We start from the raw sequence: 23,777 nt of genomic DNA on the forward strand, positions 1-23,777 counted from the left end.
ATCTCCTTATTCAGACCTGCCAGCTTGGAAAAATGACACAATTGGCTAATTCTGGAGGTCCTCTTGGGAGCTGTTGTGGGGGCATTGCTCCAACTGTGCCCTCTCAAGGGAGGGAAGTGGTCTGCTCCTTGAGACAGCCTTTGTTTCATGCAGCAGCACAGCCTCCTCAGGACCGTGCTGGCAGGTACCACCCAGCTCCTCCTCCTGGACTTGCTGGGATCTGCTCTGTTTCTGGTTTTGATGCTGCTGTATGAAGCTGTTGGTATCACTCAGATCAATGTATAGCTTACTAAACTGGTTTAGGTTTTTTCACTCTTCTTTATACTGCAATTGCTTTGTCAAAACCAACACTGACTCTTTCTACCAATTAATATGCACTCTTAGGAATAGGCCTTTTCATCAAGGAGAAAATCTGTGAAATAACTGTTAGGTCCCTGATACTGTGTCCTTAGAGAAGAGACTTGGGAGGAAAGCTGAGTCTCTTTTGGTGTGGTTGTTTTCAAGGGAAAAAAATCCCAAATTGTCGGCAAGGCTTATGAAGACAAATAGTGACAAAAGCTGAAGCGTTTTGCCAAGAAGTTCTCTGTTGAATGCAGCTCAGGTGAATGCTACATAGAAAAACAGTCTCAGGAAAGGGTCTGCTGCAGGTTAGCTGGGTTTTGTAGAGGGGTGTTTCAGGTATGAGAGTAATGTCAATAGAGGTTTGGTTGTGGGGTTTGGGGGGGGGGGGGGGGTTGTTTGCTTTTTTCCTTTGTCACCCAAATTTTCCCTAAAACTGTTTCTTTTTTGGATATTGTAAGTACAGATTTCTTGTATGCCCCTGCACTTCAACTTGACTTGAGGTAAAGGTGATTTCAGAGTTACTGAGGAAGAGGGAGGCACTCCTCAGCCAGGGCTGTGGCACAGTAAAAAGGGATGGTGGGGCAGTCCAGCAGCTCTGCACTCACAGCATGTGCTCCCCAGGATGACAGCTGGGATCCCTAGCGTCAGGGGAGCCACAGTGCCACAGAGCAGGGCAGGAGTTCACTGCAGAGCTCACAGCTCTGGGAGTCCTCAGAGTTCAGCACTGGCTTGGTTAGCGAGGTTTGTTCACTGAAACCTTCAGTTACTGACCCTGCAGCTTCTGTGCCCTGTGGCACTTGTGGAGGAGGGAATGCTGTGCCCCTTCCATCACCTCATTTCCCATGAGGGTCTCTTTTCTGCTCAGCCCGGGCATTCTGAAATTATTTCTGCTACTTATTTTCATGTTGACTTGTCTAACACTGTGGCTTGGAACACATAGATCTCAGTGGGAGGATTCCAGATGACTTCAGTGGGATGTTCTGTTAATAACAAACTCTGACTCTCTTTATTAGTTCTTTATCTGCAGATCATAATGCTAAAAAGCTGAGGGGCAGGAATAAAGATGATAATTTTGTGGCTGGTTTTCAGTTAGCTTCCAGGCTGATGGTCAGATGGCAATGAAAATACAAACTGCCTTATTTGTCCCATGGGCTCTCACCCTGTCACTGTATCCTATTTAAAATCCTATGCACTGCAAGTTCTCAATTTTCAAGGTGAGGGAATAAATGTTCTGGAGTCTTTCTCATCTTATGTTACATGAGGCTATTGAAATACTGATCACATGCTTCACCCCATACCCAGCAAATAAAGAATTTCCAGTTGGAAGTTATTTAGTGTCTGTGAGGCAGATCTGATGGTGCTGGCTCTCAGCAACCTAGTGCAGTAGCTTTTAGAAATGCCAACAGAAAGGAGACAGTGTAATGGGGCAGAGATCAGCACTTGTACCCTGGGCCTGATGGAGAAACCTCTGGGCTTCAAAGCTGCTTGTGGAGGCCAGTGCTGCTTACTGTGAGGGGGGCAGTCTGCTCAAAGAACAGCTAAGGCCATGGAAGCAGTGCTTCCAAAGCAATGCAGGGCTGCTGAAATCCCTGAGGTCAAGCAGGGGGAACTCCTAGAAATTGATTGGTTCAGTTGGAATAAGCCTCATTCCCCTTCCCTTGCTTGGCCTTGCTCAGTTGTGGTTAAATGAGGAGAGGGATGATGATCATCTGATTATCCTGCTATTGACAGTCTGGGGAACAGTTGGGAGCCCAGGCTGTCCTCTTGCCAATGCCAGCTCCAGGGATGGGTTCAGCATTTGGAAAGAGAAATAACATGTTCCACAATCTCTGACAGGTGCAGTGGCTGTTCCACTGCTGAGTGTACCAGGAGAGAACCTGGAATTGTCACTCTGTGTTCTGATTCACACTGCCCAAATTACCTACCAGGAGAGAGCATAAACTTTCTCAGCAATTAATTAAATATCTTAGGAAAGACTTCCCAGGTACAGGGTGCAATTTCTGCTTCAGATGAAAAAGTTAACTGTGTCAACTTACAGCAGAGTCTTAGAATTGATAAGGGAGACCTGGCATGGGGGAAGCTAATGCTCAGGGCTGCTGCCCTGGATCTATCACTGCCACCACAGTTTTTCCCAGCTCTTCTGGGTTATTTTGTCCCAGAGTTCTTGGATTTTGTGCCATACCATAACCAAGTCAAATTTAAAGCTGTATGTGTAAACCAGCTACCGTGATCGATCACTCTCACAGAAAATGTTACCAATGTTTACCTACTCCTGTAGGTATTCTTGTCTTCAGACCTTATTCCTTGCACTAGCAGCCAAACCTGAGTATGTTCTTTCTGAGCTCCAAGCACACTGATATGGCTCCATGGTGTTTAGCTCTCTCACTACACTTCAGGTCAACACATTGATTAATCCAGACATTAGATAAAGGATAGAGTTTATTTAGGATTAAATACTCATTTATAAACAGAATATATAACTTGTTTTCTGAAGTCTGTGACGTATCTGCTTTGTTAGATTTATCCAGAACACCTGAAAAAGGACTGAACTGTAGTTAGCCAAGACAATGTTTCATATTACAACTTCATTATTCACAGAATCACAGAATGATTTGGGTTGGAAAGGACCTTAGAGACCATCAAATTCCAGCCCTCCTGTTGTGGGCAGGAACACCTTTACTAAACCAGGTTGCTCAGAGCTTCAAGACTTCCTAACTTCCTAAAGCCATTTAGCTCCATTCAAAGTATTTTGAGGTCCAATGCTCATTTCTATGACTTTTCCATTAACCTCTTCCTATCACCCTGAATAAATGGCTACTCAGGTTTCTACAAGTAAGGGCTTTTCATCTCTGCTGTAATGACTTCAGGTGTACAGCTGCCCTGTAGGATGCACTCCATTTTGTCTGCATCCCGACTGTAACACAATAACCTGCTATTGCTTTAGAAAAGGATGTATTAAATTTTCCAGGCAATAACTAAAGTGGCTTATGTGGATGGGGTTTTTCCACAGGGAAGAGATAAAGTTACCTAAACAATGATTTAATTTTACACAGGGTCCTGAATGTTTTTCTGTAGCAATCGGTGACAGTTCTGACTGGGGAGCCTGCCCAGAGTTTGTACTGGTTAATCAGCATCACTGTACTGACACACGGGGCATTCAGCTCAGCTCTGCCTTTCACATTTGATAAACTGCCTCACCTGAGTCAGGGAATAGCACCACTGCAGGCTATGCAAGTTTTACCTTGCTCAGAGCATAAGACAGAACAGAATCCATCACAGCAGTCGGGAACAAAGCACACACCAACACCAGGGCCTTCTCCTTCAGCTTCGCCACCATGTACCGTGCCTTGGGTGCAGGAGACGTTAGAGCATCCACCATGGCATCCACCACCTCATTGCCATTTGTGCTCCCCTCACTGAGGATGCTGTTGAAAAAGTTTGCCCGCTCTTGAACGTACTCCTTGTTGTAAACAGCCTTTTCCTCTTCACTCAGTTCACTCCAGATCTCTTCAGCACTAAGCAGTGGCTGAATTTTTGTAGAGCGTGCATAATTTCCTGGCTGGATAATACAGACCTGAAAGCAAGGTGTAAAACTTACCACGGTGCAATCAGTCATTGTGAATTCAATTATAATACTATAGTCAGTAACACAGACAAAAAGCTCTCTACAGATAGCCAGAAAATGCTGCTTTATTGAAATTTTAACCCTGGAAACTTGACTGAAATCAAATGTATTCCTGTGAAATATTTAAGATTGCAGAGGAGCTTTATTCTGACTTCCTCATTTCGCTCTGATGTTAATTTCTTGTTTTGACTACTCAGCACTTTCACAGAATGCAATAGAGCATCTTTGATTGCTGTACAATGCTTAACAGTATAAATGTTTTGACAATACTGAAACAAAGCATTTCAGTGTGACTTTGATGTCTCCAAAGTGGAATACTTTGGATTTTTCACTCAGTGGAGAACCTTGGAATTGGTAATTTTTGACCCAGTTTGGGACAAAAGGAGGTATAAAGAAAATTATCAGGTCCTGGGGAAAGAAGTGCTGTCTTCCCCAAGAAGGTGTAATTAAAAGTAAACTAGGTCTTGTCAGCAAAGAACAGGGGGACAAAAGGCCCTGCTCTGCCTCTCACTGAAGCCATCAGCAGATTTCTGTAGATTTGTGCACATAGATTTAAATGAAAAGCACGCAAGTCCTTTGCTGCTCCACGTTTTCTTTGTGTATTGCTGCTGTTCTGCTCCCTTCTGAGTATTCCAGGGAGTTTTGGAGCAGGCTGAGCACTCACAGCACACATGCTGTTCCTCAGTTAGCAGCAGCCTTGTTCAAACTATTTGTAGATCTGCAACATTAAAAGCTCCGTGGCATTTGACTGAGCTGATTTCTAAAGGCTGCAACACAAGGTGAGGAAAACCCATGCTGAGCCGTGTCAGAGACTTGGGGATCTGACAGGCATTCTCTGGGAAGTGTGTGGTGATATAAAACCCCGCTGTCTTCACTCAGCCACCAGCCCAGCTGTGTCAGTCCCTGCCTGCTGGCCTGCATGGTGATGGATTCCCTGCTCTCAGGAGGACTGGGGTGCGGGTCCTGTGCACAGGGAGAAGGAAGGGATGCAGACAAACCCCAGCAGAGGGATGGTGTGCACAGCTGGAACAGCTTGGTGCTGCCTCAAGCAGGTTTGTCACACAGCATCCTCGGGAGCCCTCCCTTCTGGTGCTATTTAGAAGTGTGCTTGGTATCAGCTAAATAGTCAACTTCCCACATTTATTGTTTACAAAGGGTGTTTGGAAGCTTCCTTTTTTGGAGTTGGCTTGGAAAGAAGGAGAGATGGCTTGGTTTTTGCCCTTTCCACACTTTCTGTGGCCTTTCTACTGGCAGGCACCCACTTTGTTTCCTGTAGGCTGTCAGCTTGCCTGGCCAGAGTTCAGTGGGACAGAGCCATAGCTCCATCTGCTCCTTGCACTTCTGTGCAGCTTTCTCCTGAAAGGACAGACAGGACAACAGAGCACAGCAAAAAGGGACCATGTATTTTTTGGCTCTGCACAGGGCAAGTTCTCAGGCAAGTGCCAGGCAGCATCTTGCATGCAATGAGAAACAGAAAAATACCTCTCAAAGATACTCCAGAAATGTCTGTCAGCCTGGCTCACTCAGTTATGTGCTGGGACTACTGCACAGGTGGAACAGGAAAGATCCCAAAACAACCAGAGTAGCTAACCTGTTAAACTAAGCCCTTCCATGCATTTGAGATTATCCTCAGCTAATCAGCAGAAATCCTCATCATGCTGTGTGGTATTAGGATGTGTAAAGTCACTTGTATTTTACAGCCCCTCATATTTATCTGACAGGGGTAGCTAATAGATGCATAGCTGTAATATTTTCCAACACAAAGCTTATAAACAATGCTGTAAGTGTGTGTACATTAACAGTACACCAATGCAAACCTGGCAGGGAAGACTTTGAGTGTTTGAGAAAAGTGTTTCAGCAGTAGAGTGACTCCAAAGAAAAAGCCCAGTGAAGCTACTTAGGGATCTAAGCTTCAGGTTTGACTATTAGAGTGGCTTAGGGCACTAAGAGCACTCTTAGAGCCTCTTAGGTTAAGAGAATAAAAACATAACTACTCTGCACAATGGTGCCTCTTGCAGCGTAGCTGTTCTCACAAGAGGCAAGGAGTTGGTGCTGTAAGAGGAGAGAAGGAACTCCTCAGGCGAGTGACAAGTTCTGGCTGCACAGCACTCGGTGTCTGGCTCTTTGCAGCCACCCAGGGAACATCTGGGTTCCTCACTGCTGGTGGGAGCTCGGGCAGGCCCGTGTCAGGAAGCTTCTCCACTGCACAGGATGTGGAAGCTTCAGTGCTGACACACAGACTGTTACCCAGCAGCTTCTCAGAACCAAAAACATTCCCCAGGACTCTGTTCCCAGTGATTTCCAGCTGACTGATTAGCCACAGAGAAGCCACCTCTTTCCAAAAGGAAGCTGTACCCATGAATGCAGTTCTGAGCTTTTATCTTTGTTACTTTGTTTCACGTAACTCATTACATCACTTACCTGGTTTCCAGTTCTTGTTACATCACTTACCTGGACACCAAACTTCTTCATTTCCAGTCTTAAAGCATCACAAAATTTTTCAATAGCTGCCTTGGTCATAGAATAAATGCCGTTTCCCAGAGTAAAATAGGCAATGATGCTGGACATGAAAACAATACGTCCTGGAGAGAAAACAGTGCAAATAACAAAACTTCACTCTCAGTCTTTAACGTGGAATTGATTTGCCTCAGTCTTGAGCTGCTAAGAATGTGGTGTTTAGCAGGAGACTGTTTTCCTGCACACTGTGCCAAAACTGGGCAGTGTCAGCGTGCAGTCCCAGCACAGACAGGCACCCAGCTCTGCTGAGCAGAAAACTTCACACAAAAATCTTCCACCTAGTGACAGACGTTGGACTAGACAAGTGTAACACATTCCCAGTATGCTGCTTATTCCTTCTGAGCCTGAGAGGGGATGGAAAAGATGGAAACAAAGCAGTGCCCTAAAGACTGAAAAATAGTAATGAGACTGTGCTAGAAAGAAAGGGACTGCAGAGGAGAGGGGAGGTGATTTTCCCTGAGGTGGATTATATGGTTACTAATATCAGTTTTTTCTGTGCTAATAATGTCTCTGCACTGAAACCAGGTTCTGTAACTGTGCATATAAATTCCAGTGTACAGTGATAAGCTTTACCAAGGAAATGTGATTTGCCAAATATGTGCAAGTTTACAATACCTCACAATTATTTCCCTGATCTGTGCTGCTTTTCCTCCTTTCTAACTCCTGCTGAGTGCAGGCATGCCTTAAATAGCAGAGATTCCTCATGTGAGGCACTGGACTGTGGCTCATTTCCATTGTTTCCTTGTAAACTTCTGTGACACAGTCCTACCATGGGGTAAGCAATGTCTGGGTGTGGATATACAAATACCAGGGGTGAGGGGGAAGGTGGTCTTGTCACTGACAATGCAGAGAACACAGCTGCACTCCTGTTGCTGCCACAGATGCAGATCACATCTGGGCCCCAGATCTCACCAAATGGAATAGGCTTGGGGGATATCAAAAGGTATCACGGGAATGCAGTGAAATCTCTTATTCTGAATTAGGTTCTCTGCCTTCCTATACAGCATCCCAAATAAATCTTATCTACAGTAAGAGGAAACTAACCACCAGCTTGCTGATCAAGATGCTCTATCAGCTGGCCTGGCCAGCTGGAAAAGATATGGGGAAATGTTGCTCCTCTCAGGGTAGAATGTTTAAGTCCTAGGCTGGAGGGCACGACCACCCTTTACAAGTATGAATAATTTTGAAGTGTTTCTTGGAATAGGTGCACATCCATGGCAGTAAGCAATGGGTGGGATGACCTCTGCCTCCTTTGTCCAGTAGCTGAGTGGATGGGGCTCACACCCAGGATGTGGGACACCTCATTTAACTTCTCTTTTAAGTGCCTAAGGGAACTAATTAAACTCAGCTTCCCCAGGAGAATGCTCCAATGTCTGTAAGTCAAGCTTTTCATTTGGAGAGGTCACTTGCCACCCCCAAACACATAAACTTTAGCTGTCCTGGCTGTTCCTGCAAGGAAGGCAGCAGCAAATCTAGGATTCTTCCTAGACTTGGCCTCCTCTCCTACATAGCTGGTACTTGAAAATGGAGTGCAGGAGTTAACCAAGGAAACACTGACAGCCCGTTCCTTCGAGCCAAGGTGTGTGTGCAGCCATCCAGACCCAAACCTTCTGAAGGTTTATGCATGTGCTTAATATTGCATGCACTGCTAGTCCCCTTTGCTTCAAAGTAAGCCTGTGCCATTCATGGGGTCAGAGAAATGCCTCTGGTGGATCAGCATCACAGAGTTCCAGCAGTAAGTAGGACATGACAGGGAAAAGAGATGTCTCTGTGTAATGGGCCACATAACACACTCACTGGGTACACACAATAGCACATTCTGCTACAAAAACACATCCAGCCTGCAGTATTTAAAGGTTTCTTTCTTTTTCTGTCAGAATATCATCTACCAAAGGCAGCCAAGCAGAAAGAAGCAGAATAGCCCAAAAAAAGGGATGTTTTTATCTTACCAAGTTTGTGTAGCAGTGACACCTGGGGTTTCCAGGTGAAACCTGCCCCATCCTGTGCTTGATGCTGCACTCAGAGCACAAATCCTCATTCTAAAGAGCCTACAGCCAGAACAGACAAGGAAGAGGGGATCTTCCTCCCCAAACACAGATGGAGACAGGGAGGGGACAAACTGCAAAGCACCCAAGCCATGCTGCCATGCTGCAGAGGGCTGTTAAACATTTCCTTCTCAGAAAGAAGGATAAAGCCCACATGTAGGGAGGTTCATGCAAATACATTTATCCCACTGGATACCCATGCACCTCTACATACTTGAAGTTTCCTGCCCAAGGTCACAGAGGCTCCACAGAGCTGGAACTGGAAGCTGATGTCTCTAGTTCACCTCTGTAGGGTCATTCCTCCTCTCCTAATTGCCAAACAATAAAATTGTAAAGCCTAACTAATAAAATCGGGCAGTTTATGGAACTTGGTGTTTTCTGCTGGTCAGTGCTTAAAAAGGCTTGCCTGGGCTTAATGATCTATGGTAAACATTCTTCCTCTTTTTTGAGTCAAACACTGAGAGCAATCCTTATTTATAAATACTTTTCTTTTTCTGTGTACTGCAAAGACAAAATCTTTAAGGATATTTTTTCCCTTTATGGCTTCAGCCTCTTTTCAGGATCAAGTTGCTCTTTCAGGCCACACAGAAGGAGGCTGTCATTTCAGTTCAATGAAAGACAATTAAAGCCTCTTTTATAGAAGTTACATTACCCTGATTATAGTAAGCTAATTATTCTACAACTCTAAATAACAGTGGATTAGCATTACCCTTGTATTTCCTTAGAAGGGGAAGAAATGCCAGGGTTGTCCTGATGCTCCCAAGGAGATTCACATCTGCAAATTTTTCATATGTCTCCATAGGCAGCCAGCCTGTCTCACCAAATGTTGATATTCCTGCATTGTTGACAAGGCCCCAGAAACCTGTGGAAGAGAAATGACTCAGCAAGCACCTTTAACTGCAAAGCAGCCACTGTTAGATAACAAAGCACAACCACTGATTCAGAGCCTTGAGAGAAACTGTATGGTTGTGTAACAGCTTTGTCTTTTCCACTTCAAGCTGCAGGCATGTTTTGTTTAGTGAAGGAATGCCACTGTGGCCATAATCTGGGCTAAATGGAATCACAGAATAGTTTGGGTTGGAAAAGCCCTTAAAGATCATCCAGTTCTACCCCCCCTCCCATGGTCAGGGACACCTTTCCTATAAGTCTCAATGATATTTAATAATTGCTCCCTCTACAGTTGTCTTAAGATATTATGAATAACATGATCTGGGAGACTACATCTTACTGCCAATGTGGTGTACCATGATATTTTAATTACTTTAATCCCATTGTGTGCTATGAGCAGCCTTGTGAAAATTATATTAAGCAGTCTAAAGGCTAAGGGGCACTATTTTCAAAGTGCCTGACTAATTTAAGAGCCCAAGTCTTGCATCTTTTTCCAAGATTTGAGCTCTGATATCTTCTGAAATCAGCCACAATCAGGTACATGGCTGCAACATTGGGTAAAGTAATCAAGCAGGGTCGGTGGCTACAGTACTTTTACAATTTTGTAGGTTTGAACAACATTTTTGCCCATGTAATGACAGGTTTTGGTGCTAAGGAGAGAGATGTCAGCGCTCACAAGCAGAAAGGTACTGGCAGCGAGGCTTGTTGTGCCTGAGCTCGGTGACAGGGAGCTGAGGCCCTTCAGCCCAAAGGCACAGCAGCGCTGACAGTGCTCACAAGGGACGCCGTGCTGGGGCAGGGAGCACTCCGGTGCCAACAGGCTATTCACTACTGAGCAGCCAGTCAGCCAGCAATCCTGGGCCCCTCTTACAGCTTTAGTTACCATCAGACTGCTGCCCTGGTAATGCAGCAGCTTCCTCTGGACTCGCTTCTTTTCCATGGCCCCAAATCTTAGCAGACAGAGGAGAGGAAATGAGCTTAAAAACTGGCCATGGAATGGGGCATCCTAGACTTCCTTCTTCCTCCCACCACTGCCCTCCTTTTCTGTGTCTTTCTGTCATTCTCTGGCTTTACTTCTCCATCTTAAAATGGAACCCAGCCCCATGGGATTTACCTCCCCATAAAATGCTTCCAGATCAATGGCTTAGAGAGCTCTCTGCAGGAGCTAATTATCAATATTTCTGTACTTGCACATGATCTGCTCTGCAAATGGGCTGAGTGACTGCACACCCCATCTGTTTCTGCTCAAAGCTGGATGTTTCTATACTCAGGGTTATTTTTATATAACCTAACTCCAACACAACCCAAACTAAAGCCCACATCACTGCAAAAGCTGCTTCCTGATATTTTCAGCTTTACCTTTTCGAATTAAATTTTGCTTCTGCCACTGCACCCTGTGCAGCACAGCAATAACACTTGCTCCACATACCCCCGATTTCATCAGGCCTTCAGAAATACAGCCATTAATCTTTAGACAATTGATTTTCTTCCACTTGCTCTAAACTGTGAAATTCAGATTTAACTTGCAAGGCTTAAGTTTTCTCTCCAGCTATTTGCCTCATGTGCTTCAAAGCCTCTGGGTGGCTGCTGGTGAGGCCAGCCTGTGTATTTCTGGGAGCTCACAAAGTAATGGCTCCTTCCTTCTGTGTAGTGGCCAAATCAAAAGCCATGAGGAGAAAAACTGGCCTGAGTTAAACTAAAACAGACTTGTGTTTCACTTTTAAGTTAAACACAAAAAGACACTTTTCACCTGGTCAGCTCAAAACATAGTTTGCCCTCAAGAAAAACATATTGTTTCTTAGAACATTTTGGCATTCCCAAATGGGAAATGCTCTGATATTTTCCAGAATGTTTCCTGCCACTTTGTATAGTTGAATCAGTTCACAAAATTCCACCCAAGCAGCAAACAGTTCATTATTCCCTCATGCTATTTTCTAAGAATATTTCCTGCTTTCTGAGAAACAACCTGCCCAGCTCTGTATTCAGAGTACTTGAATGTGCTTTGGTCTTTATTTCCTGAAATGTTTGTGGTAAAAATTAATGCTATAAGTGTGCATTCAAAACATATTGTAAATCTGCTTAGCCAAATGCAGCTCGGGTAGCCTAAAAAATAGAGATGGAAATCCTGAAGGACAAGGCACAAGAATGAAACAGCTGAAGGAGAGTGATGCTGCATTTCCTCAGTGTCCCTGCAGAGCCACATTTGGAAAAAGCAGGTGATGTTTGGTGTGTCAGGCTGTCAAAACAGACTCAGTCCAAACACAGCTCATGAAGAGAGGTGTTAGACTGTGCTACAGCAGGCAGGAAAAATATAAACTGGAAAGCAGGACTGGATGGCACAGAGATTTTCACTGATCTCTGTGTTGGGAAAATGGATCCTGACAACAAAGATTAAAGATACAGCCATGGATCTAAGAATCACATTAGGAAACTGAACTTTAGATTAGTGAAGCTTTCTGGAGAACAGTAGCTCTCACATAAGCTCCCCAGTAATTTCTGCTTCACAACATGGTGACCAAAAGTGGCATATCCAAAGTCCTTATTTATGCCCAAAAGACATTTGATATTTTTCCCAGAAACTCTTAAAATCCTCTTCCTATTTAAGTTAGTCCAGCTGCAGGTTTGCAAAATGTTTTGAAAATCAGGTTGTTTCTGTGTTGGTGCCAACACTCAGATAATACATGAATTCTACCACACTCTGTGAATTCCAACAGGTACTCTTGGGATCACTGATCTTTGGAGTTTCTCTGCTAAGCCTGAGCCTAAATGAAAATGACAGGCTCTCCTGATAGATTCAGACCAATACTAAAGGAAACTAAGCAGTGCAGGGTGCTAGCAGGCCAGATGAGATTCCTGAGTTATATTTACATCCATTCATGAGTCACCATCCTTTGCTTGGAATATTATGCTGAAATTCTCTTCACTGTAAGGATAATCTATTTCTATAGGAAGTCTGGGCTAAAATATTGTACCATGTGTGAATTCCATGAATACAAAATCATAATTATGTGTAAGAGAGTACTTAATAACCTTTGAGTAGGAAGTGGGACTAAAACTAATATCCCTCTGTTCCAGCTAGCTAATGTTACCCACTCTTAGCAGGCAAGAAAAGGAAGAGAAATTCTGATTTGAAACAGAAGGAAATCAGTAAAATTCTGAGGCTTGCTGTAGAGCCTAATAGAATTGCAAATCACCATGCGTGAAGTCCTGGTCTATTTCTTATTGGCTTTGGATTTCTACTCTTGTATAACAGAGAGAGAAGGTAATGAGGAGCTTGGGCTAGTTGTGGTTACAGCATATAGGAAGTGTAGAGAAAACTGTATTTTATTCCTGATACTCTGATTTTATTCTAATATTCCACACATTTTTGTGTGCATTTCATAATGAATAGTCTACTTGTCTTAGACAGTGTCTTTTAGTCTTTTGTAAGTCTACTTATCCTGGTCCCAGGAAAAAGGCAGGTTAAGGTGATTTAAAAGAAAGCATCTCTGCCAAAAAGCCCTACTTGTTTGAGATACATAGTCCATGGAAAGGATGGTACTGTAATCATAAAGAATCTATGAAATTATTTATTCTTTGCTGCCTTTGCAGAATACCCTCAAAATTCTGCAGCAGCAGAGCTGCCCAGCCATGGAAAAGGTTCCATAAAACGTGAGTGCTTGCCCAGCCCAGCGTGGCTGGTGTGAAGGCCTGAGAGAGCCCAGGAACAGTGCTGTGCACACGCTGTGTGCCTGCTGCATCCCTCACCAGCTGTGCTGAGAGTCTGCACGGGCCTGCAATTGCTCTGAAGGCTCATGCACAGGGTGCCAGCACGAGTCAGAGTCTGCATGGGCCTGCAATTGCTCTGAAGGCTCATGCACAGGGTGCCAGCACGAGTCAGAGTCTGCACGGGCCTGCAATTGCTCTGAAGGCTCATGCACAGGGTGCCAGCACGAGTCAGAGTCTGCACGGGCCTGCAATTGCTCTGAAGGCTCATGCACAGGGTGCTAGCATGAGTCAGGGTCTGCACGGGCCTGCAATTGCTCTGCAGGCTCATGCACAGGGTGCCAGCACGAGTCAGAGTCTGCATGGGCCTGCAATTGCTCTGCAGGCTCATGCACAGTGTGCTAGCACGAGTCAGAGTCTGCACGGGCCTGCAATTGCTCTGCAGGCTCATGCACAGGGTGCTAGCATGAGTCAGGGTCTGCATGGGCCTGCAATTGCTCTGCAGGCTCATGCACAGGGTGCTAGCATGAGTCAGGGTCTGCATGGGCCTGCAATTGCTCTGCAGGCTCATGCACAGGGTGCTAGCATGAGCCAGTGCTGAGCCTGCACTCCAGGGTCTGCATGGCAGCACCAGCACAACCACTGCAGGACAGCATAAGCTGTCGGAATTGCGGGATAAATTATGTGAAACCTAGAGTTCCAAGTGACCTGGTGCCCAGGGAGCCTTTAAGGGCTTTTGGGAGACATTTGTGTTTATCTGTAGGTTGGGGAAAGGCCTGAGAGGGGAAGGCTCTGCCTCTTAATAAGATAAGGTCAAGATCAACCATAAATACATGTGCTTAATGAGCAATGTCTAGGCTTCTTCTTCCTTCATGTCTCATTCCATCCCCTTGCCAATGAGCTAATGAGCCAGGCAGGCAGAGGTCTTGCATTTCCTTATCTCTCTGCATGCCTCATTCTCCACTTTTATTCCCTGTATGAGCAGGAAGTGTTTGTCTGTGATTTGGAGGGAATCTCACTTCTGAGCTTGAGGAAATCTGCTGTGAACCAAGTGTATCCCAGAATTACACTGGCTAATTCCCACCCTGCAGTCCCAGTGGGAAAGGAGGTAACTGTGGCCCCATCACCTGCGCTGTGTCACGTGTGCTGAAGGGATAACCCAGGATTTAGGTTGTCTGCAATTATTCTGGAGCTAAGTCTATCCATTCCCCTGGGTGCACACTCCCTGTAGGGCGTGTAATTGACGCATTTCCCTTGCAGTAACTTCTCCAGGGACTAGCGTGACAAACCCCAAGTGGTTCCAAGAAGCAGCTGCTTTGGTGTGGCACGGCAGCTGCCCTCGCTGCATTTCTTGTGTCTATTTCCTCTTTGACAAGTCATGCTCAGAAACACATCAGTCCCATCCCTCCGATGCCTGCACAGCTGTTCTTTGCTCTCTCTGCCCTTTGTGCTTTCGGGTACCTGCAGAGGGGCTCCGGGACGCCCCACTCGAGGAGTTCCTGTCCCGCAGGAATGGTGAAGCTCTCCGAGCAGCGCACCCGCTTTACACTGCCGGCACCTTCGGACAGGCTCCTGTCCGTGTACGCACCAAGGGATTTTTGATAAAATCCCGCCATCCTCACCAATAGCGGTGGGTGCACGCAGCCCATCAGTGGCGGTGCTCGCTACCCTCGCTGGGCTGTGACAGCCCAGCCGTCCCTCTCAGGCAGCCCCCCGCCCGCAGTCCCGGGCGAACCGAGCCGCCCTCCTGGTGTCAGCCGGAGGTGCCGGAGGTGCCGCTCCCCGCCCGCGGCCCGGGGCTCACCTCGCTCGGGCAGGTGGCTGAGCACCAGCTCCTTGGCGGCGCGCACGTCGCGGGCGCGGGTCACATCGAGCCGCAGGACGCGCAGCCGGCCCGCGCCGCCCGCCTCCCGCTGCAGCCGCCGCGCCCCGTCCCCGCCGGGGCACAGGCAGCCCGCGAACACGGTGAAGCCCAGGCGGTGCAGGCGGAGCGCCAGCAGGTGCCCGAAGCCGCTGTCACAGCCCGTGATGAGCACGGCCCGCCCGGCCGGCTCCAGCCGCGCCTCCCCGCGCCGGCACAGCCGCGCCAGTGGCAGCAGGAGCAGCAGCAGGAGCGGGAGCAGGAGAGGGGCCGCTGCCCACATGCCGCCCGCGCCGGCACAGCCCCGCTGTCCGGCAGCCGGGGAGGAAGGGAAAGCCGCGGACAGCGCCTCCCCGCCCCGCATCCCCTCCCAGGAGCAGCGCCCCGCCCCGCCCATGGCGCACGGCCGGCCCCGCACCGCGCTCCGGCCCGCCCGGCCCCTCCGAGCAGCGTGCGGGGGAGACCCGGCCTGGGCAGGGACGTCTGCCCACCGGGGCCTCCCCCCACTGCTAGACCCCAACAGAAAGCGCAGGCTGCAAGCAGCATGCCCTGGCCAGCGGGAGCTGCGCCGGCGAGGGGGAGCTGAGTTATGCCGAGATCCAGCGGTACGGACAGTTCAGCTTCCCTGCTCAGCTGAGTTTACACCGTCCCGCCACTGCAGACTGGCCGCAGGGCACAAATGAGAGCAGCCACGAGTATTTCTAGATCGGTCAGGTGGGGACTTTTAAAACAGCCGTATTATTATGTTATAGTTGCTGTATCTTATGTTATATATTACGTGCCGCCATTAAATTGATGGGGGTTTTTTATGACTCAGGTCTATGACTGTTGTTATCTCAAGGGTGCCTACATTAGCCCATGGTGAAGGAAAATGTCTGTTTCTTGTAGACTAAAGTGACAGTTATACATTGCTGGAAAAAAGATCCCCAAGAGCTACGGTTACAGGAGAAATGTGATTAGGCACTGTTTTGTCTGCCCTTTCTTTTATCTGAGCAACTCTCCAGGCACCTATTGAAAGTGATACTATGTCATATCTGCCTCCTCTGAGTAAAATGAAATGACTGAAAGAACCAGAAGCCTTTATTAATTGTGACTTAAAGTTGTCTTGTGAAAAATACAAAGGGGGCAGTCATTCATTGACATATACACAGCAGCAGAAGACAAAGCAGCAGGTCTTAACACACACAGAGAAGGTTCCAAATATTTGCTTAAACTGCATCCCTGTGGCTCTCCATTCAGCCCTGCTTGTATTTAGTGAACAACCTGTATCTGGTTGTTGCAGATGGGTTTCTGAACTGGTGTTGCCCTGCTGTCCAGGAATGTCCAGAAGTTGTGTGATCCCTACAGTCATCTGTGTTTTGTGTTTGCTTGGGGATACCTTTGCACTGACACAGAGTTTTTAATGACATTTGAAGGAGAAAGGGAATAATTCTTGTTTAATTTGCTTTTCCAGAGCCCAAGGCATTCCTGTGTTTTTAGTCTCATTGGCTGCACCTCTGCCTAGGTTTATTTCAGCTTTAAATTGTCAGTACTCTCTTCTGCACTGCTGAGCTCTCCATAGCCATTGCATAATAGGACTCAAAGCCTCAAGTGGCTTGGGAAAGCTTTGCTGCTGGGAGACAAAGTAGGACATGGAATGGTAAACCCCAAAGAAGATACCCAGATACTTGTCCTCAGTAGGATTTATTTGATCATGTTCCATCACACTGGGAGATGCTGTCCCTTTTTAGCCTTCACAAGATCAGTCTTCTGGGACTACATGAGTCACAAAGTTTTGTCTTTATATTAACAAAATAATTATGCAACCCTCAAAATCATGAGAGCTGCTAACAGCCTGTCCTCCAGCCAGCTTCCCTGTCTGGTTCCCTCTGGCATAAAAAGACAGGGAGTGATTCCTATCCAAATTCTCCTCCTCCATACCTCCTACCCACCTCTCATCCATGTCTGCCAGCCTCTCCTCTCAGCTTTTGTGTCCTGTTAATAACATAAGGATCACAGGCAGTGACAAAGCCATTCTTTTGAAGACTAAGAGGTGACTCAACTAACCTCTGAATTTTATGCTCTCTCTGCTCAAAAAAAAAAAAAAAAGATGCTAAAAAGGTGGTACACAAATGTGACACGCTTCCAGCTGAGAACAGGAGCAATGTGTTGTCAGAGCAATGCAATTATATGGATTACCGCTATGTCCTTCACACTTAAAAACAACTTCATGACTACCTACTCCAGGAAATGAGGCAACTTAGGTGCAGCACATTTGCAGTAAAATTTATTTATTTCTTGGAATGATTTTCCTCTGGTTTATAGTATTCTGTTCCTAACTCAAATATATACACATATGTGTACACACGCATACACATGCTCACATGGTAGTGTGTACTTTGAATTTATGACTCTGCTTTGTCTAGTTTCTGACATCTTTCCCATCTTTAGGATTTAATTTTAAAAATGAAGTTTTTATCTCAATCTGTTCTACTTCTTATGCAATTCCAGTTAGTTGTGGTTTACCTGTAACAAGTCTAAGTAAAGGCTTGGATTCTGAGGAAGTAGATGAGGAAATGGAAGACACTTAGAGACTGATACTGATGAGGATCTGGACAGTTCTGCTCCCAGAATATGCCCAGGGACCTTCAACTCTTCCTAAGAGCATTTCTGGCAACAGCAACCTCTGAAGCTTTTGCTTCAAAGCTCAAAGCTTTATTCTGGGTCGCTGTAAATTTTACAGTGTGAAATAACAAGTTGCTCTGGGAAGGCATCATAATATCTTTTTTTGTTGATGGGTTGCCATGTTGTCCCTACCCTAAAAACACAAACTGCTTTTCTAAAGGACTGTCAAGTTTCTGTAAAGGGCCAGGATAAAGGAGAGCTGGGGTGGACCTCAGCTTATTTTCCCCATTCTCTTGTTCCTGTTCCCCCAGCCCTGTGCCCCTCCTGGCAGCCTTAGTGCACCCTGGAGCTGTCTCAGCATTTGCCATCTGCCATGCTCTGTGGGGCCCACTCTCAGCAGTGGGTGGGAGCAGTAAGATCTTTGATGTCTTTCTTACAGGCTCAACTCTCCAGCATGCTGTGGAAGTCATTATTATTTTTGCATTCTAAAGCAAAGATGAAACTCTGGTGTCCTTTGAGGCAACTGCAGAGCCATCCTTGGTTTCACATGAATCCCTTTTGGTGCAGAGCACCACTTTGTCAAAGCTTCAGAAAAATGCTGAGAATGTGACAGAGTGCCTCCTAAAAGTTCCAAATAACCCAGCAAACAATAAATACAGACCCTTCTTTTTAACATTCTAATGCTTTTGAAGCTTTCATGGTTTTCAGGGTGCAGGATCAGGATTTTGGCTGTATCACACAATTTCCAACAAATGTGCCTTCTCTTTGCCATCCATTGCGTCTTGTCAGCTCAGCCCCCAGACCGTGTAGCATTCCTTTTGCTATTGTACAGTAAATAGCATAGCAGGCTGCTGGTGAAAATTATGCTTATCTGACCAAAAAACCCCGTAAGATTCATCTTGACCAGCCCATCTGGAAGTTCGGCAAATTAGGCTCGTACTACACACAAGTGACACTGCTTGCTGCAACCATCCAAAAAGCTGACATTGAATTTGCATCTGCAGGCAAGCATTTCAGGGCTGGGAAAAGCTGCTTTCCAGGAAGAAAATCAAAATATGGGTTTTGTTGCAGTTGGACAGGCAGACAGTGTGAACAGAAAGGCTTGCAGTTTTTAGAGCTGGTGAGCTGCATGTCCTCCTTGGGGATGCAGGCAGAGAAGGCTGCGCTGTGGTGTCAGAGGAAAGGAGCCCATGGGAGGCTGTCATTGCTTGGAATTAGACAGGAGCAGTTGCATGTGGGCTGTGCACGGGGAATATCCAGCCTTTGAGGACTAAGCAGGATGTCTGGTTGTGTATAATGGGATGAGCTGCATTAAAATCTTGCTGCATATTTTTAAAAAGCCTGGACTCAGTTGACAAAACAGATTTAGGATGCCATGTGTATTGCTCAGTGTGTCAAAAAAAGGGAGACTGCTTCTATTTAAAAAGCAAGGCAGGAATATCTCTATCCATGAAACATTTTCAAATACTTGTCACTGCATACGGTGTCCAGACTATTCCAGAGATTAAGTTGTCCATTTGTCAGAAGTTATTTTAGTAAGTCCCTAGGATTAAGCCCTTTTTGGCAGTACTGGAGTAGCAACAAAGCAAAAGGGAGAGAGATGGAAAGAAAATTCTAGGAAAATTCACCTTCTTCTTTAACCTGAGGTGACTGATCCTTTTTGCACTGGAACACCCCTGGCCCAGGGACAGATGGTTCAGCTGGAGTATCCTTATGCAGGGGCAGCATGGAAAGTGAAAGGACACCCTCTACCTTCCAAATAACACATTCCAAAAACAACCAAAAAAATAAACACTGTTGTATCTCATTTCTGACTTGAAAGACAAATGTGGGATGATTCTGACTTCCAAAGGCTACTGCAAAATGATCCCAAGGGAGTAAAAATGTTTGGGCTGCTCCTCCACACACACTAATACCCACTTCTGTCATGGAAGGATTACCTCAGCACCTGAGAGCTTCATTGGAGGTGGAGGATAAGGATGAGGGCAGATCAAGCCTCCTTTTCTTCCTGGTGACTAGGAAGATCAAATGAAATCCAAATGGTCTCCTCCAGCACATATTGTCACCTTAGGCACACAGTGCAGATACAGATTCATCAGGTAAATGGTTTTGAACCTGAGGTTTACTGAAAAAGGGGCACAACATTATGAAATCAGGATTTATCTCTGGTTAAAAGTTAATTTTTTTGGAGAAACAGCGTATATTTGAACATAGGGGCTCTTCCCAGATGATGAAAAGCCCTTGCCCTGTCAGATTGTTGGGAAATTCCAGAGGTGTCGGAGTAGATACAAAATCAGTTCAATGATGATAAACTGATCCAGTGTAAGAATTAGCAGATTTTAAAAGAAGTTTACACAGGCCTTAAATATCCCACTCCAGATCTGCCCAGAATTAGCTTTTGGTAATTTAGATGAATGCTGTAAAGGAAGTGCCTGAAGAAGCAGAGGACATATTTACATTGATTTGACTGCAGATTCTCACTGTGCAAGAGATAGAAATGTGAAATCTGACTCATACAAGGAGCTCCTACGAGTGACATAGCCAGCAGGGGTGCAGCTTCTGCGTACAAAGTGTGCCAGTCTTGCTGGTTCTGTCTAACATTCCACCATGGCACCTGCAGATTTGCCTGTTGGAGCTCTTATTCTCATGGAAAATCTGTCCCACCAACCACGTTAGAAGCTCAACAACTTTATCATCTCTGCACTTGTACAATTCTCCCAAGGCAGGGAGCCGAAGGGTTGCGGTTTCCTTGGATCATCGGTGCAGAATATTGACAGTAACGAGCTCTTTGCACTTGGGAGCTGGTATTTCCAGGAAAAACCCTGTGCCGGTGGATGCCCACGAGGTGGCAGCCTGTGCGGGAGAAAGTGCAGGAGCAGAGCATGGTCCGGAGCACCTTCCCCCTTGTCCCCTGCGCAGGCAGAGCGGCTCTGCCCGGCAGCCCCGGCTGCAGCACCACCTCTGCACCGGGTCTGGGGGCTCGGGTAGGGGGCCAGCCTCACCGGCACCGCAGCACCCAAGGGCAGCAAGCAGCGAGACACTGACAGGCAGGGAACACCCCGGAGACAGCAGGCAGGCTGATGGTCCAGAGGAATAGCAGCAAAGTTCCATCCCTGCCAACACAGTCTGCAGGGGGATGCGCTGAAAGAGACCCGGGAGGCTGATGGCCAAAAAACACTTGGTGCTGATGAGCAGCGAAAGAGCTCCGAGTTTGCAGTGCAGTAAATGTACATGAGCACAGGAGGGTGCTGCTCTTTCTCTTAGCACAAGGCAGCATCTCCCTTCCCTGCTCCGTGGTGCCATCAGCTCACAGGCCTCAGAAGGGCCTGTGTGTGTTCATCCTGGACAGAGCCTGTGGTGCTACAGCTGCTGAAGAACCCCAGATCGCTGCCTGTTTCTAGAGGAAAGCGACATTCACGTGAAGGACAGGTTGTGCTTTGAGGTGACAACCAGCACAGCCAGCAGTCTGCTGGAAAAGCACCCAGGTCTGTCATCCTGCAAAATGCTGGCACAGGGAAGGTGTGGATGATGTTACTGCCATCCCCCTCCAGCTGAGGGTATAAACCAGAGGCTGGGTGGGTGACATTGCTGCTGCCCTTGTGTGCAGCTGTTCAAGGACAGTCCAGAAGGTGGCACATCATTTGCCAGTTGGTCTGGGCTGGAGGAGCCAGGACACCCATTTCTACTGGAAATCACTGTGCACTTTTGTAGAGTATTATTTGCCTTTCCTTAGCAGTGTATCAGCTGGTAATGAGGGCACGAGGATGGGTAAGGAAGTGTAGAAGTGGTCTGAGAGAACAGATCAAATCAGAGACAAATGTGACAGAGAATGACAGAGAATATGGTTTCCTTATTTAAAAGTCTGAGTTGTCCTGTGTGCAGGACAAGAATAATACCTGCAGATGCTTATGCCCCCTCAAAAAGAAAAGTAAGCACCCAAAGGATAGAAATACATGAAGGTTTGCATTTTTAAAAATAGAAGTCAAATAAAACTTTTTAAATTGGAAGTCAAAAGCCAACTCCATTTTAGAGTTGGAGGGGTGCAGAGGAGCTGTATCATAGCCAGCAGAGAGGCTTTGAATAGAAGAAACAGAGATACTGAAATTTGCTGCTAAGCTCACTGATGCAATCTGAGAGTGACTCAAGACAGCAGCTACCACTCACCCACCTGCCTCTGATCCCAAACCTCCCTTACATTATGCAAAAGGAATTAATCAATAGGTCTGCTTTCTTCCTGGAAAGCCCACAGAAAAGAAGGCTGGGCTTTTCTGACACAGTTCCACCTCCAGCTGCCCGAAGCACTGTCCAGCCTGACATCTCTGAACAACTGCATGGATTTAGCTCCTTGTCCCTGCGCTGGGGCAGCACAGACAGCCAGGTTCTGGGCTCAGAGGGGGAGTGCATGGCTGGCAGGGATCCTCTGTGAGGATAACAGGATGGAAGTGTAACTGTTTAGTGCCCCCTCATACAGGCCCCTCTCTCACTTTTATGAGAACATACAGCACCCATGTTTTGGCAGCTGGTGTTTTCCTGTACACCTGAGCTGAGCAGTTTCCCTGACTTGGGATTCTTGCCTTCCCTAACATTTGCTTCACTGGTAAGAAATTGCAGCTGCACCACTGCAGCAATATGGGGGCTCACTTTTCCAGCCCAGGCAGTGTGAAGATCACTTGGACTGGCACCTTCCCAAGCATAATGTTCTGAAATGTCACTCTGCTCCTGGGTGAAGCTTGGCTTCTTCCCATCTTGTCTCCTCCTTTGGCTTGCAGCATCTGTGCATCTTGCCCTCATTTCTTGGCATGCAGATGCCTGAAGGTGTAGAAGACAGTGCTCTTGTTAATGCGGGAAAGTGAAAATAGATGTATTTTAAATCCTAAAGGGATCTTGCCAGGGTATGTCTTGCCATCGTGCAAATGCCCACTTTTTGAATGGACCCCCAAATGCAAGGGAGGTGCTTTGGAGCAGCACAGGGCATGTTCAAGGCCCCCTGACAGCACTCTAAACTGGGTCATTTTTAATGCTCCTCACAGGGGGCTCAAAGCATAACGTTAAGCCTCTACATTTGGCACTTTGGATTTAAGGTTTTAGTGATAAAATTTGCATGTGGGTTTTGGCCATTCCCTTCCTCTGATGGTGTTGCACTTCCTTTTTAATTTTGGCAGATTTCCAAGGGTGCCAAACAATCAGGGACCAGGAATTGACTCAGATTCAGACAATGTGCCCAGAGCAGCCCAGCTCTGTCATGGTGTTCCCCCATCACAGCAGCTTCCTTTCAAGCAGAGCCCACTGGTGTTGCTCTGGCGGTGGACAGGGATGGCCACAGTTGTGTTCCAGACCACTGAGAATCAAAGCCATTTCTGAGTCACTGGGAACATTTGGAGGCTGAGTTCTTACCTGGGTTGCTAAAGAATCTCCTGTTTCTGAAAGCCCATGGAGGGTTGGTTATTAATGAATGCCAGGATGCACTGCTGATTGTTGGCATATGAAAGGAGCTGTGCTCTGAGTACCAACCTCTCTGCCTGGCAGCAGCAGGACACAGTTTACCTAAATTTGCTCAGCTGTTTTTTTGGTTTTTTTTTTTTTCTTTAAGTTGATAATGGCTTTTCCTTTTCTGTCATTAAATAGCTTCTGATAAGAATTTATTTTCCCAAGGGAAACAGGAAAGTCTTGGAAATCTGTGAAAAAAATGAGTAAAAAAAATCCTATCTCAAATGGTAATTGTGTGTTCTACTTTCCAAAGCATTTCATTTCCCCTCCTGAATTGTGATTTGACATCTAGAGGAAAGGGGGTGGCCAAACCTGATTAAACCAGGCTCAAGTTTGGACAGCACAGCCTCAGAGCCAACATTGGTCCCAGGTCCTGCAAGGTTTTAATTCCAGGCGTGGAAGAAATCAAAATCAGCTCTGTAGCCTGTTGTGGCCATACCAGGAGGGAAGAGCAAACCCCTGACAAAGGTCAGCAGAGACCCACAGGCAGCTCATGGAGCTGGCCTCGTGCAGCCCTGTCCCAGTTAAAGCACTCAGGAGTGCTTAGCATTACATCACAGAGTTTTGGCAGCGCTGACACGGGCAAAGCAGGGCTGCTCTGCCCTGTTCTCCCTGTTCCCTCTCACAAGCCCTTATCTTCCTGCCTCTGCTGTCTGATTATGATAAAGGTGGTTCTGGCCCCTCCAGAACCTGCCTGTCCCTC

The 23,777-nt window shown here is 46.6% G+C and overlaps 2 protein-coding genes across 3 annotated transcripts in view; one reads left to right on the forward strand and one right to left on the reverse strand.

Moving 5' to 3' along the window:
- Nucleotides 1-23,777, forward strand: part of PAK5 (p21 (RAC1) activated kinase 5) — a 211,099-nt gene that overhangs the window by 57,697 nt on the left and 129,625 nt on the right. Inside the window, exon 1 of one of the 2 annotated variants that reach the window (XM_071438345.1) lies at nt 15,495-15,697. The exons of the other annotated variant lie outside the window; for it this stretch is intronic. The gene's annotated coding sequence lies outside the window, so the exon portion shown is untranslated. Of the gene's footprint in view, nt 1-15,494; nt 15,698-23,777 lie in introns of those variants that run through there. 2 annotated transcript variants of the gene reach the window in all.
- Nucleotides 2,764-15,479, reverse strand: LOC139595432 (D-beta-hydroxybutyrate dehydrogenase, mitochondrial-like). The gene is made up of 4 exons (XM_071438592.1): nt 14,927-15,479; nt 9,239-9,391; nt 6,419-6,549; nt 2,764-3,916 (listed from the first exon to the last, which is right to left on the reverse strand). The coding sequence occupies exons 1-4, from the start codon at nt 15,378-15,380 to the stop codon at nt 3,569-3,571; spliced, it is 1,086 nt and encodes a 361-aa protein (XP_071294693.1). The 5' UTR covers nt 15,381-15,479; the 3' UTR covers nt 2,764-3,568.

Source organism: Agelaius tricolor, unplaced genomic scaffold (genome assembly GCF_023055355.1).
Source record: "Agelaius tricolor isolate 1412-34295 unplaced genomic scaffold, bAgeTri1.0.p SCAF_1, whole genome shotgun sequence".
Classification (NCBI taxonomy): Eukaryota; Metazoa; Chordata; class Aves; order Passeriformes; family Icteridae; genus Agelaius; species Agelaius tricolor.